This window comes from Elgaria multicarinata, chromosome 10, assembly GCF_023053635.1.
Source record: "Elgaria multicarinata webbii isolate HBS135686 ecotype San Diego chromosome 10, rElgMul1.1.pri, whole genome shotgun sequence".
Lineage (NCBI taxonomy): Eukaryota > Metazoa > Chordata > Lepidosauria > Squamata > Anguidae > Elgaria > Elgaria multicarinata.
This window is the reverse complement of record NC_086180.1, coordinates 31924561-31938917: the sequence shown is the minus strand read 5'-3', so window position 1 is coordinate 31938917 and position 14357 is coordinate 31924561. Positions and strand designations below refer to the sequence as shown.

The 14357-nt window shown below is 37.6% G+C and overlaps 1 protein-coding gene across 3 annotated transcripts in view; it reads right to left on the bottom strand.

The window, feature by feature from the left end:
- Positions 1–5889: 5889 nt before the first annotated feature.
- Positions 5890–14357, bottom strand: part of LARP7 (La ribonucleoprotein 7, transcriptional regulator) — a 33584-nt gene continuing 25116 nt past the window's right edge. For 2 of the 3 annotated variants that reach the window (XM_063136277.1, XM_063136278.1), the window contains exons 11-13: positions 13236–13395; positions 10208–10299; positions 5891–6188 (exon numbers count right to left, since the gene is read on the bottom strand). In XM_063136277.1, the coding sequence (XP_062992347.1) occupies positions 6108–6188; positions 10208–10299; positions 13236–13395 (333 nt within the window). In that variant the 3' untranslated portion in view covers positions 5891–6107. Of the gene's footprint in view, positions 6189–10207; positions 10300–13235; positions 13396–14357 lie in introns of all 3 variants that reach the window. The other variant, XM_063136279.1, reaches the window with a different exon arrangement.

Sequence of the window (14357 nt, the reverse complement as noted above, 5' to 3'; positions counted from 1 at the left end):
CAAACAAGATGAACAGAAAAAACATGTTGGCACCAGTTCCAATCTAGGCTACATTAGAATTCAGCTCAAACATTTATAGAAAGCCTTTTTCTTCCCTCTGCAAGACTTCACTGCTGCATTCACTGGAAAGAAGGTAGCCTGGCAATATATCATTCTGGCATATCTTAGGCATCAGATGAGTCAGCAAGTAATAGAGGAATCCTAGTCACTCCACTTCCGGACAATGCTGCATAAAGGATATTTTTAAGGTTTAGAGAAGCTCATAGCAACTGTTTTCAGCAAGTAAAATGCCTATCCAGACTGGAAATATTTAAGCAACTGGTTAATAAAGGAATTGCTGAATTAAATTTTGAAACAGAGAGTGTGTATGTTCAAATTTTGAAATAGCTATAAAAATACTCACCGATTACCAAAATATAGAGCTGGCTTTATTCATGCATTCAGACGAACATTCTACCCTGTTCTGAAGCTTCAAGGTAGTTATCTTTAGGATCAGGACGAAAAATAATCTACAGTTAGATGCAACAAAAACAAGAGCCTGAGACCATCCTAAATCCCAGGAAGACTATCAACTAAAATTTGAACCCAGGACTCAGGGACCTAAGAACTTTATACAGTACTTTATACATGCTTGCATTCTAATGAGTTCCCAATAAAAGAAAGTGAATCATTATTGAAGAGTCAGCAAGACTGCCTCCATCTGTGACCACACTCTATAGATTTGATGCAGTAAGTTCCCATTCTTAATAATTCCATCTAAATCATTTGCTTATTTATATGTCAGTGTTGTAATCTGGAGCATAAACCTTTCTTCATTTTCAAGGCGGTAACCTGAAGAAAGAATCATTTATAGATTGATCAATGATAACATTTATTTTTTTAATGGTGTGCTGCTTTTAATGATGCACTGGTTTAAAATGTTTGAATTAGTTTTATGTATTTTATGTTGTTTTTAATTGTGTTGTACCCCGCCTCGATCCAGAGGGAGAGGTGGGTAACAAATAAATAAAATTATTATTATTACTATTATTATTATTATTATTTTTAAAACTTTCTGGAACTTGTTGTTCACCCCTCTTCAGAAATATCATTGATGTGTCTCCACCTTACGCCTGGGGCAGTACCCAACAGTGTTATTCCACAAACTCAAATAGTGCTAGTGGAGCTCTGCTGACTTTCCATTATGAATGTTATTGTCCATTAGCTTTCACAATGAGTTGCCCAAGCTATGCGCAATGAGTTGCCTAACTGTGCTAGTGCAAATGTAACTTTAGTTAGATTCTTCTCTTGCACATAGTTCAGAGCCTAGTTTACGCTATCACAACATCCTTTGCGTTAATGGAATGACACAGTTGGACACTGCCCTTTACTTTCCCCAACAAACCCTGGAAAGTTTGAGCAAAATACACATTAAAACAATATTAACTTATTTTGGCAGTGGCCTGAATAAGGAAATTGGCTTGGCTTATTGATTGCCAGCTACAAAACAATAATAATAATTAAAAATGATGGCTTTCCAGAATCGCTTAAACTTCCAGACAACTTGGCAATCTATCTCTATGCTGAATTGTTCCATTTCTCGTACAGTACATCAGTAAGCATTGACTAACAGAGGAAACAACAAAAGGGATTGAACATTTGAAGGGGAAATACAAACTAATTGCAACAGTAATAACAGTAACAAAAGACAAAGATGCTTTTAAAAAAAATCCAATTTTGTACCCCAGTTCCTCAATGAAAAATTGCTTCAGAAATCTAATAGATCACATTAAAAACAACTCACCAATGGCGATCTCTTCTCATAAAAACAGCCCAAATTCCTACATAAACCAACATTTCTATACCCTAAAAAACATTAAGAAGTATTATAGGCTTCTATAATGTATGGAATAGGCTTCTTTGAAAAGATTTCAAGAAATGTAGTGTTTTTATAGTGAAGGAGCTTGGAGTCTATTTTAAATGTTTGCAATGCAAGAGTTATGTGTTATTAAGTTTTGCAATATTTTATTTATTACATTTCTATAATGCTGAATAGCCAAAGCTCTTTGTGAGGTACACAACAATTGAAACCGTAAAATACAATATAAAACCACAATATAGGAACAAAAACAGCCAAATAGACCCTAACTGCAGTACAAAGATTTAAAGTACAATAACAGATTTAAACAGAAACACTAAACCTGGAAAAATAAAAAAGTCCTCACCTGGCACCGGAAAGAGCAGAGTAGGCGCCAGGTGAGCCTCTCTGGGAAGATCATTCAACAACTGGGGTGCCATAGAAGAAAAGGTATTCTTAGTAGCCAGGTACCTCAATACCTTTGGTGGGGGCTCCTGGAGAAGAATTGCTGACGTTGATCTTAAGGTGGAAGTTAATACCAGCACTTTGAATTAGGCCCAGAAATGGATGGCAGCCAGTGCAGCTGGATAAGTACTGGCATAATATGATCACATTGGCCAGTCCTTATTAACAATCTCACTGTCCTATTTTGGACCAGCTGAAGTTTCCCAAGCATTTTCAAAAGCAGCCCCGCATATAACACATTGCAGAAATTAGACAAGAAGTTATCAGTGCATGGATGGCTAGGCTATCTTCATCCAGATAAGGATGCAGTTGGTCTATTAGCCTAAGCTCATAAAAGCTGCTCTGTGCCACTGAGTCCATCTGTGCCTCTAGTGACAATGCTGAATCCAAGAACATTCCCAAATGATTAAGCTGATTCTTTAGGGGGAGTGCCACTTCCTCCAGAATAGGTTAAACATCTCTTAGCTGGGCAGATAAACCAACCGCTAACATTACCTCTGCCCTGTCTGAATTAAGTCTGTTTATTGGCCCTCCTCCAGTCCGATAACACACTCAAGACACTGGTTCAGAACGCCCACTGCCTCACCTGGGTTAGATGACAAGGATAGTGCTGGGTGTCATCTGCATATTGGTGTATATCTTAATCCATATCTTGGGATAAACTCCCACAGTAGTTTCATGTAGATGCTAAATAGCATGGGAAATAAAATAGAGCACTGTGGCACCCTATAGCATTACTGCCAAGGGATAGAGAAATAATCCCCCAGCACCACTTTATGGAATCAGCCATCCAGGTAGGAGAGGAACCTCTGTAGAGCAGTACCTCCAAACTTCAACCCAGGTTGCTTATCCAGAAGGATACCATGGTAAAGCTGCTGAGAGGTTCAAGAGAATTAACATGGTCACCTTCCCTCTGTCCCTCTCCTGGAAAAAGTCATCTCACAGGGTGACGAAGGCAGTTTCCATTCCAAAAACAGGCCTGAAGCCTGATTGAAATGGATCTAGTTAATCTGTTTCATTCAAGTGCTCCAGGACTTGGGTGGAATCACCCCACTCAAGGATCTTGCGCAGAAAGGGGATATTTGCAACCAGCCTATAGCTGTTAACATTTTCTGGGTCTAACTTTGACCTTTTCAGGGGTGGCCATAGAACTGCCTCCTTTAAGGCCAGCAGCACTCCCTCTCTCAAGGAGGAATTTACAATCTCCAGGACCAAGCCAGAAATCTCCTTCCTATTAGATGCAATAAGGCATGATGGACAAGAGTCAAGCATACAGGCAGTTGATTAGACTTGGCCAAGCACCTTGTTCACATCCTCAGACCTCAACAACTAAAACTCATCCAATAAAACTGAACCAGATAGTGCTCTGGACACCTCTAATAATGGAAATGCATTAATTATGGTGTGCAAGTCATGACAAATACAAGCGACTTTATCTTCAAAGTGTCGTGCAAACTCATTTCCACCAACAATTCCTGGCCCATATTGAAAAAGGCCATGAACCACTCAGAAAAGCTCCACTGGAAGACACTAAGAGCATAAGAACTTAGAAGATGCAATGCTGGTGGAAAATAATTCTCCATCTGTGATGGTGATGGATGCAGAGTAGAACGGATGAGCTCTAATCTGTGTTTGGTCACAGATTAGAACAAGGCTTCCTCCATTCGCATTCTGTCTTTCCTCTTACTTCATTGCCCTCAGCTCAGGTGTTTATCATGGAGCTACATAAGTTTAAGGAAGCTATTGGGTAACTAACTAGAGATTAAGAAACAGCTACAGTAAAGTGAGCTTTAATAAAATGACTAGTCTAACACATGAGCTATAGGTGTTCTGATGTAGATTGGAAAGATGCTGCTTTGCTGTAGCTCTGTGTTTGTTTTTGCTGTTTATTGTTTTAAATATCCTACTGCCCTCAAATTAGCTACTGAATACCTCAGACTGGAACAGATTGCAGCAGATAGTTTTACACTTCAGCTGAGTGCTTTAAACTATTTTTTCTTTTTCTTTGACTGACTTGTGCTTGCAGCCTTAGCAGTTAACAGTGGGAGAATACAGCTACTTGGGAGCACATTTTGTTCTGGCGAATTTCTCTTGTTTGTGGTGACTGGCTGAATTCGGCAATCTTTTGGTAGCTTGCTAATTTCTGCCAAACATATTTTTATTCTTATTTTTGCTGAGTATAACAACAACCAAGAGGCAGCAGTAATAAAAACACCTGTGTTTATGCCACAGGGCTGAAGACAAGAAACAGCTATTGGAAGTTCAGCAGCTTGTTATCAATTTGATTACTGACTTGCTCCTTAAAAGAGGGAACAGTTTAGATAGCATAAAAGCTATAAACATTTTAAAAAGTATTTTAATTTTTTTAATACAGCATAAAATTATACAGAAACGAGATTGACAGTCCAACATGTGGCATACATATGTAGTGGCAATGCTGGTTTCACAATAGGCTATTACTAATAGATATTAACTTTAACCCAAACAGGTTTCAACCATTAAGGTCTTCATCAGTGGGGGGGGAAATTGTTTGGCCATAACTACAGCCTGTACATTTTATGAGATTAAATCCTCAAGCTAGGACCAGTAGCTTATTTGAATACATTGAGGGGAAGATGGATCCACCATTCCCTCCTGTTCCAGAGTAGACAGTTTCTAGTTGAAGCCTTCATATACCAGACCGTATGATAAACAAAACTGTACATGAGATCATTTTTAAAAAATCTACACTTCACAGGCTTAGATACAGCATGCAAGGATTTAACTAATTTGAGCATTTAACATAATATTTCTGAGCACTAGTTATAGTTTCTTTATCATTGACAAAGACCTTAATGGTTAAAATATGTTTGGAATAAGGTTAATATGTATTAGTATAGTCTATTGCATTACAGATGTATTAAGACCTATGGGGAAACTAGCATCCTAACAATATGTACATGCAACATGTTAGGCTATCAATCTCTTGTTTATTAAAATGAGCTTGTATATGGTTTTATATGTTGTACTATTAATTTTTTTAATTTTTTTTAAAAAAGTTGCTTATACATTTTATGATAGAGTAGTCATTTTATTAAAGTTCATTTTACCATAGCCATTTTTAATCTCTAATTGCTTAATGGCTCCCTTAAACCTATTTTGCTTCTTTGTTGAGTTTGATTTAGCGTAGGACCTTTTTTGATAATTGAATTCCAAGGAGCTGCCCGGGCTCTGCTCAGAGATACAGGGTGCCTGTAAGTGATCCTCTGAACTTGACTGTATTCCAGAGTAACCAGGGCTTCAACAGGACTGCCAGCCATAGCAGAAGCAAAATCCACGGAGCCCTCTGGAAACCATTACCCTCTGAGGGTGGACCATTTTACTGGTCCCTCCAGCCTGGCAGTGGGGAAAGGCTGCTGAGAGTCTCAATCTCATTATGAAGTGAATGTTTTTACGTTGGCTGTTAGTTGTTTGTTTTCCTGGGTGAGAGCATGTCCCATTTTTAGCAGTTCTTTAGAATGGATTTTAGAATCTCTCTTACCCATTACTTTAAGAACAGATACCCTTTTTTTTTTTTTACAAAGAATTCTACTTTTTATTTTGTTTGGCTTTATAACTCAGGTTATAAAAATGCAGTGTACAAAATATGTGATACATACAGAAAAGAGTTTAAGAGATACTTCTAGAACAGATTCAAGTAGCAGTTCAGTTTGCTGAAGTGTCCCATAGTATGTCCCATAGTATTATGAAACAGAGATCATTTATTCATAAGAACAGTTTATTTCTCTTTTAAACAGCATTTCATACATACAAGTAAATTATACATTTATTCATCTTCACAGAAACGGATATGCTTGCTTATCTCTTGTGTCTTCGCTAGTCTCATTTTTTCAGCTTTTGCAATTAACTATGGAAGAAAAAAAGGTGAAAAACTTTTTCTAATTAAAACATATTGCCAGTGTCAGAGAAGATAAAGATTTAAAATCAAACTAGCATCTGCAACTTAAAACCTTCATTAAACAAAGAACCATACTGATATTGGCCAAGATCCAGCTAAGTTAAGAATTTTAAATCCATTTGATTTTAATGGGTGAGATTTAAATAGCTGAAAACAACAGGACATTTTCCTTGAGATCATGCCCATTGTCCCACTCCAGAATTATAACACCTAATTAACAAGGAATTCCTCTAATTCTTAGACCAAGTTGAGCTGTTCAGCCATTAATTCCTTATCCTCAAGACATTTACTTTTAAAAAAAAATGGTAGAAAATTTGAATTTGAATGTTTTGAAAAATGCTGAACACAAAGTTCTCCAGAGTTTTTTTTAATGGCATCATGGCTTTTCAAGACATCAGGTTACAGCTAACTAAAATAGAATAAGGTAAGATATAAAGAAAAGAAACTTTAAGAAAAAGTCTTCTTCTTAAGAATCACAAAAAGATTGACATTCATATGGGAAATAATCGTACAGATTGACCATGCAATGGGTATAAACAACTCTGTTGATGTTTTCTTCCTGCTGTAACAGTTTTTTTTAAAATACAGTGGTCTTCACCTGGTCCAGACCCAAGACCCACTTCAGACTTCCAACTTGCAACACGGAACCCACTTTCACAATTTTTTCATCATGTGACCCACCAGTTGAAGAACACTGTTCTAAAAGACCTACACGTATTTAAATGTGAGGTAAGTCCCATTGAAAAGTAATATTTTATCCCACCATTACTCCAAGAACCTTTGGGTGGCATACATGGTTCTTTCCCATTTTATCCTCACAATAACCTTATGAAGTTAGACAGAGAACTAAAGACAGACCTAACCAAGAACACTGAGATGTATCTAATGCTAAATCTATTTAGAGTAGACCCATTGAAATGAATAGGACTTAAATTAGATTTATATTGTATACAGCACCTAGCTGATTAGGGTTCAAACCTGGTTTCTCAGTCTGAATCAAACACTTTAATTGTTGTGCTGCAAACTTGTTACTGTTACCATTTATCAGTGCATATTTGAATTAAATTTAGCCTGCAACTCTAACTGAAACATGAACACATGTCATCAGGAAATCACTGCCATTTGAAGAGTAAGTGTTCATACTGAATACAAGAATGAGTTAAAACTGGCCAAGGCTCCTCTGTCCTCATAACTTCCCTTGCCGTTTCCTGTATTGCCTTTGTCCATTCTGCCCAATAGAGGTGCTCGTCAGCTGCCTACCATCTATCAGGTTCACAGTTTGTACCATTGTGAATCTATGGCATGAGTTTTTGTTAGTGTGCACTGCTTCAGGAGGTTAGGGAAGAGCTTAAGGGGATGAAAGACAAAACTCATCAACAACATAGAGGAAGAAAGCCACATGCACAAATGCAGGCTCATCATATGTGTTTTGCTGAATCCTGGAGACCAAGGTAACCACTGGATTTTATATTTTCAACTACAGAGGATCAGCTGTTCTGTGTTTCTTTGTCCCAGCAGCCCTAGGTGCAACATGAAACCTGCATAGCACTTAGTAAAGTCTATTTTATTAATTCTGTGTTTTTGCACCATGCTGGCGCTTTGAAGCATGGATGTCATATTTACAGTGCAATCCATAGATTCAGATAGGATATGTGATTTGATGTTGGTTTTGGTGGCACGCTCTGTAAAAGTAATGAGCCGTGCTTCAGATCAAAATTTTGTACCATGGCAGCACCAGAAAGTACTGGATCTGCTATTTTTATGGTTTGGACTATAGGGAGAGATGGGATCTGATGGTGGTTTTGGAAGTCTCCTATGCAAAACTAATGCAAATTTAGTAATATCCATTTGGGGTCTCCAAAGCCCTGCCCTAAAGCAATCATATATCCAGGGTCTTCCCTCCTCAAAGATCAATCAGTGCACTCAACATTGCAATAGATCAAGTATGTAACATGGGTTTCTGTAATGGAAAAGTAATCTTCACAACCCTTCTAGCCCTTAATGTTCTCAAACTTTCAACAAGTGCTAATTCCAAGTTAGGTAAAGAGTTGTCTAGTATGTTAAAAGGGAATTTCAAGAAACACTAAATTAAGACTGTTCATCTTTAAAGTTTAACTTTATTTATATTTGCATTACACTGATCCCAAAGTTGTAGGCTACAACATTAACCGTAATATAAAAACAAACTTTGCTAATATAAAAACTGAAATTGGACTAAAAATCTTCTCTCAATATGAGCCCTGTGTGTTAAGTGTCAGATTTGTTAATACTTAAACCAAGGATGGGCAACATGAGGCCCTCCAGATGTTATGGCCTGTATCACCCATGTTCTCTCACCACTGGCTGGGGCTCATGAGTGGTAAGCCAAAACATCTGGAGGGCCACAAGTTGCTCATCCCGAACCTAACAGATACCTAATAAGCATTTAATTGATGGGTTAAATCCATCATTATTTTTACTTAGAGTACACCCACTGAAATAAATGGTAAAGTTAATCCATTAAATTCAATGGCTCTACATCTCTCTACTCTAGAGATGTAAGTTGACAGAAGAGGGTGAAAAGGAAATCTTAGCTGCTGCTATTGAGAACTGCTTTCTGTACCTTACTCAACAGTTATTTACATAAGAAATTCTCAAGGCCCAGAGGTTGGATGTTAGGAGTCACATCACATACTGGGCCAGATGGTTGTATTGGACAGTTATTTTGCTTATTGAAAGAGAGCACTAACACATTTCATATTAACACTGGGAGATTTTTAACTGCAGATGGGATGTGTGGACTCCGAATTGTTACTTGCAATATTTTCTTGAAATTCATAGAAACATTCCCTTTAAAAAATATATAATGGAGAGCACTTCTAGATATTCTTCAACTTCACCTTGTTTTCCAAATGACATGCAGGTTTACAGAAAGGACACTCTTTTCCTTCCATACCAAATGTAGATGACAGAGACAAAGGTTCTATTTTCCTGGGGCACATCCATTATTGGAGTCCTTGTAAAGCCCAACTACCCACCTCTTTCAGGAAGATCATTTACATGACTTCATAACAACCATTAACACTGAAGGCATTGTTCTGCAAAAATTACTTAGAAGAATTAACACCAGAAGAGGATCAAAGGAGACTACAAATCCTGAAGGATTTTAGCTGCATATATTCAAAAAGTTACCTCAATGAGAGAGACTAACGGTTACAGATTCATCAGACTTGTGGAATTTACAACATACTACCCCCTGAAAATCCGTTGAAATGTGCTGATGCCAGCTTTCAGGTTCCATCAACTACTTTTAATTTTAAAAATTGTTATGGAAATCACATTCTTAACTTGCTTCCTGGTCCTCAACACTTGCTGGACCAGGCAATACATTCATAAAAACTTCTCTAGCCAGCAATCTGGAGGAGAAGGGATCAAAATAATGGAGGCTCATTCCTAATTTAATATCTTAAGTCCAGAAACAGAAGAATTGACTAACTTAAGGATGTGTCTTAATGAGAAGATGCTGCAACCAAGATAAGCCCAGTACTGCCTACTACAATTGGTAATGGTCCTCCAGTACCTCATTAATTAATTGGCATTTATATACTACCTATGTTTCTGAATGAGCATGGCCTGAATGGCTAATAACCAATAAGTTGTTATATACTACCCTTTATAATATTTATCCCAGGGCTACCATAGATTCTTTAACCGGAGATTTAACACAGGCCCTTATACAAAGAAAGAATATGCTCTAACACTAAACTGTAACCCCTCTCCTGAACATATGAAGCTGACTTATATCAAGTCCAACCATTATTTCATCTAATCTAGTCCAGTCTATTCTGACTGGTAGTAGACCTCAAAGGTCTGAGCATCTCCAGCTTAAAGAGATGGAATCTTGGATATTATCCATATAAACTTTGTGCTCTTTTCCCAAGTTAAATGCCCATGACAAGACCTAAGAAATCCTGGAATGTTGATCGTACCTTTTCTGTGCCCCGCTTTTTTTCTCGTGGTTGATTAAGTTTAGCCTGTCGATCCACCAGGATCTTCTGCCAATATCGTTGTTCATGATCACCTTAATAGAAGAATGTTGTGACAGCATGTTATGTCTGTATTGCACCCAGAGGACAACATTTTCCTGCCATAGCTATGTCAATAGATTCCCTAACTCCAGCAAAGATCATGTTCATTGTGCTAATTTTCAACAAATTAATTAATGTAGATCTTAAAATGTTAACTGTTTTTTCAGCCAAGAGACATCAATAAATTATTACAACATTGGTTCGAGCAGATCGAGTGAGATGCATCAAACATAAACAGGGGGCTGCTAATTTAAAATTAGTTATTGATTTGATAGCTTTAAACCATGATAGGGCAGACCAGTCTGCCATTGTTTTTTGGACAATCAAAAGGCCTTTGATAAAAATTTATTGGGAATTTATTTTAGCCACTCTGGAAAACTGTGGTTTTCCTTTAGAGCGTTTAAACTTGGTCAAAATTTTATCTTCATTGCCAACAGGTGGCAACCTTTTTGGACCTGTGGGCATATTTAGGAATTTGAGAAACTGCTGTGCACACCACCAAAAATGTGTGGAGGACATAGCTAGTCAGATAATGGCTGCCATGGTGGCCAGAGCTAGTCAAGAGATGTTGGCGCGGGGGGGGGGGGGGGAGAGAAATAGAGGCTAGGAGAGGGAAATGGAAAGACTTGCTTCCTCTCCCGCCCAATCTTCTTCAGGTTCAATACCTTTTCCCTTTGCTCTCTCTTTCTCTCCTCCTAGCCTGTAGCCTTGCTATTTTCCCCAAACCCCTTTCCTCAGTATTTCTTGCCCTTTCCCATCCCTAGCCGCATTCTTTCTCTCTCTTCCTAGCTTCTAACCTTTCTCTCCCACTCACCCCTTTATCTTGCTATTTCTCTCCACTCCCAGCCTCTACCTTCGCTATTTCTTTCCCCACATCTTCAGCTCACTAGCCTCTTTCTTTCTCTCCCCCCCCCCCCCCAGCCTTGCTTTCTATTGCTGTCCACTAAATCGCTCATCAGCAGGAGGTTCAGGAGCAGGAAGGAGAACCTGCTGCCCTAAAGTTTTTCATGTTCTACTTAACTGGGTTTGTTGTTTTTCTGAAGGGGGCAGGGAATGGAGAGCTTCATGGGCACTGTTGGAGGTCCGTGCAGGCACCATGGCTTTGGGGACCCCTAAGCTTGAGTTATGATAAATGGCCTTTTCCAGCTTTTTTTTGCACGTAGGAGGAACCAGACAAGGATGTCCATTTTTTCCTTTGATATTGACTTATGTTTGGAACCTCTGGCTTGTGCCATTAGACGAAATAGTAATATTCATGGCTTTATGCATGCCTGTTTGAAATTTAATGTAATTTCTTATGCTGATGGTCTTTTATTGCTTATTTCTGAACTCCAGTTATCTGTGCTAGCTTTGATGCAGCTGATTAATATGTTTGGTAATTTGTCTTATTATTCAATTATTTGGTCAAAGTTCAAATTGATGCTGATTGGAGATAGTGTACCTTGAATTCTATTAGGAGATTGGCAATTTCTATGGTGCCCAGATGTTATTACTTATCTTGGAATACTTATTCTCAGAGAGATATCTCAAATGATTAAGCTTAATCTGAAGCTTAAGCTATTTAATGAGATTTCTAAAGATTTAGATAGATGAGCATCTTTAAAGCTGAGCTTGTGTAATAAGGTACACTCAAGATGAATACTATACCTCAGATGGTTTATGTTATGCATGGGATTACTTTACTGATACCTGGCAAAAAATTTTTTAAAAAATCCCACCAATGCTTTGTTTCGTAAATTTTAGAGGGGTTCCTCTTCACAGTTAGCTTTGAAAAGAATACAACTTACAATAAAAGAAGGTGGATTTGGTTTTCTGGATCTGTCTAGATCATGGGGCTTATTTGCTGATTTGTACAGAATTCTGGTTTTCGCTGTACACATTGCATTTTCCACCTTGCTAAGTTTTGGAATCTTCTTGTTTGGCTCCTACCTCTAAATGGATGGCATTAGGTTATAGGCGTACCAGAATGAATAGGGTTCCTCCCACTGCTTCTACTGTTAAAGACATGTGTACAATGTCATATCAATTACACTTTGATCTATTTTCTTATGCTAAATTGATTTTATGGGGAAATCCAGATCTAAAAATTGTTAAGGAAATATTTTTGTAGTGGACATGGACAGATAAGGCGATTTTTAGTTTGGAGTAACTGGTGGCTTGCTGACAATGAGTTCTTGTCATTCTCTATCATGTGTGTCAAATACGATTTGCCTGCTATGACGGAATAGCAATACTTGCAATTGCAGCATTTGTTAGTATCTAGGTTTGGCGCTACTGTTTTTACAGCATCAGAGTCTTTATTGATATTGGAATTTAGAGGTAGGAACCAGACTTACTGAGGTTGGCCAGGCAAAGTGACCCATGATCCTGGCGTGAGCAGGAATGAAATCGGTCTTATGTACAAATTTGAAAAAGTAACTTTATAACAAAAATGAATAAATCCCTACCTTGGTGTTTTGCTATCTTTCATATTATTTTTCTTGATTAAGAGATGTCCTGCCTTTAAGTCCTTGTTAATATAGCATGCTTATACACACACGTATTCATGTATATATAAATATTGTTAAAATTTAAAGAAGAATTGGGGGCAGATGGGACAGTGCATGAACCTCAAGATTCTCATTACTTATAATTTGAAGAGACACAGAAAGATACAGAAAAAGTGAGTCCATGTCTTGATTGTGATTCATCATGTCCTGGTTCAAAGACACTGTCCTCAATCTCTTTTCATATATTGTAGTGGACTGTTATGCATACTCCCTAAACTGAAACGGTCCACCTAGGAGCTATATGAAAACAGTAGTTATTACTGAAGTGTAGTTCTAAGATTGTATGGCTTTATCTACATTAGGAAGAGCTTTGGAAAAATATTCAAGACACAAGAAGTCATAATTTGGACAAGTGTTGAAGTAAGACAAATAAACCTCACCCGCAAGGATCTCAAGTTTCCAATTGTTTTTAGTCTGCAGTTCTTTATGTGACTTTATTATAGTTTCTGCATCTTCAGGTGTTTTAACCCGCACATGACACTCTGTATCACCTTCCAGCAGATCAACATAAGCAACATTAGCTAATGCTGCTAACACATCCTGTGACAAAAAAAAGAAAAAAAGAAATAACAGTAATTACTAACAGTGATTTTATCTAGTTGTTAAATTGGGGTGGGCTCTTATACTACAATGATAAAGAACATTCAAAATTAGACCTAAGGCCTATCTAGTCTAGCATTCTGCTCACATAATGACCAACCAGCTCCATATTTAATGCTTATAATGCTTATATATATATATTTACTTCTGTGTTACAACATCTCTACTATTAACTGCTATTCCCAATTATTAGTGGTGTTCATATTACTATTGGACATCAGTTTAAATTATATCACCCTTGAAGTACTTCTCTGATGCCACATTCATAAGCCATAAAGGGAAGGGGTGGGTAATATAACACAATGGCGATTTAAAAACAAACATGCAACAAGGACAATACAAACCTCTATCTGGATTTTATAGATTTTGGAAAACTATGACTAGTGAAAAGTGGCAATTTTCCAAATGTTAGGGAGTATTTTGCGTGTGTGTCTTTAAAATATAACAACTTTACAGACTGTGGTCTCTCTCTCTCTTACCCCCGCCCTATACACACAGCACGTAGGCATGAACTTTGAGCTTACTCAAAATCCATAAATGTTTTCTATAGGTATTATATTATTTAGACAGAATACAAAGCAGAAAAAATGGATTATATATTGTCCATCCTCTAAGACTTTTAGTCACCCTGTGAGGGAGGCTTCATAACTGAACAGGGATTTGAATCTAGGTTTCCTGTTTCCAAAAGCCAACTCTCTAGCCACTGAACAACACCAGTCAGTACAACACCAGTGACAAGCCAACATTGTTTATATGCTAGAAACCAAGTAGGTAAGAAGATATCTAAACAACCAACAATTGCTGAACCTAAACATCTTCTACCAATTGAGCCTTTGAACTTCATGCACTCTGTTTTGAAGCTCTAGATTCCAAAAGAATACAATAATTCAATCACACAAGCT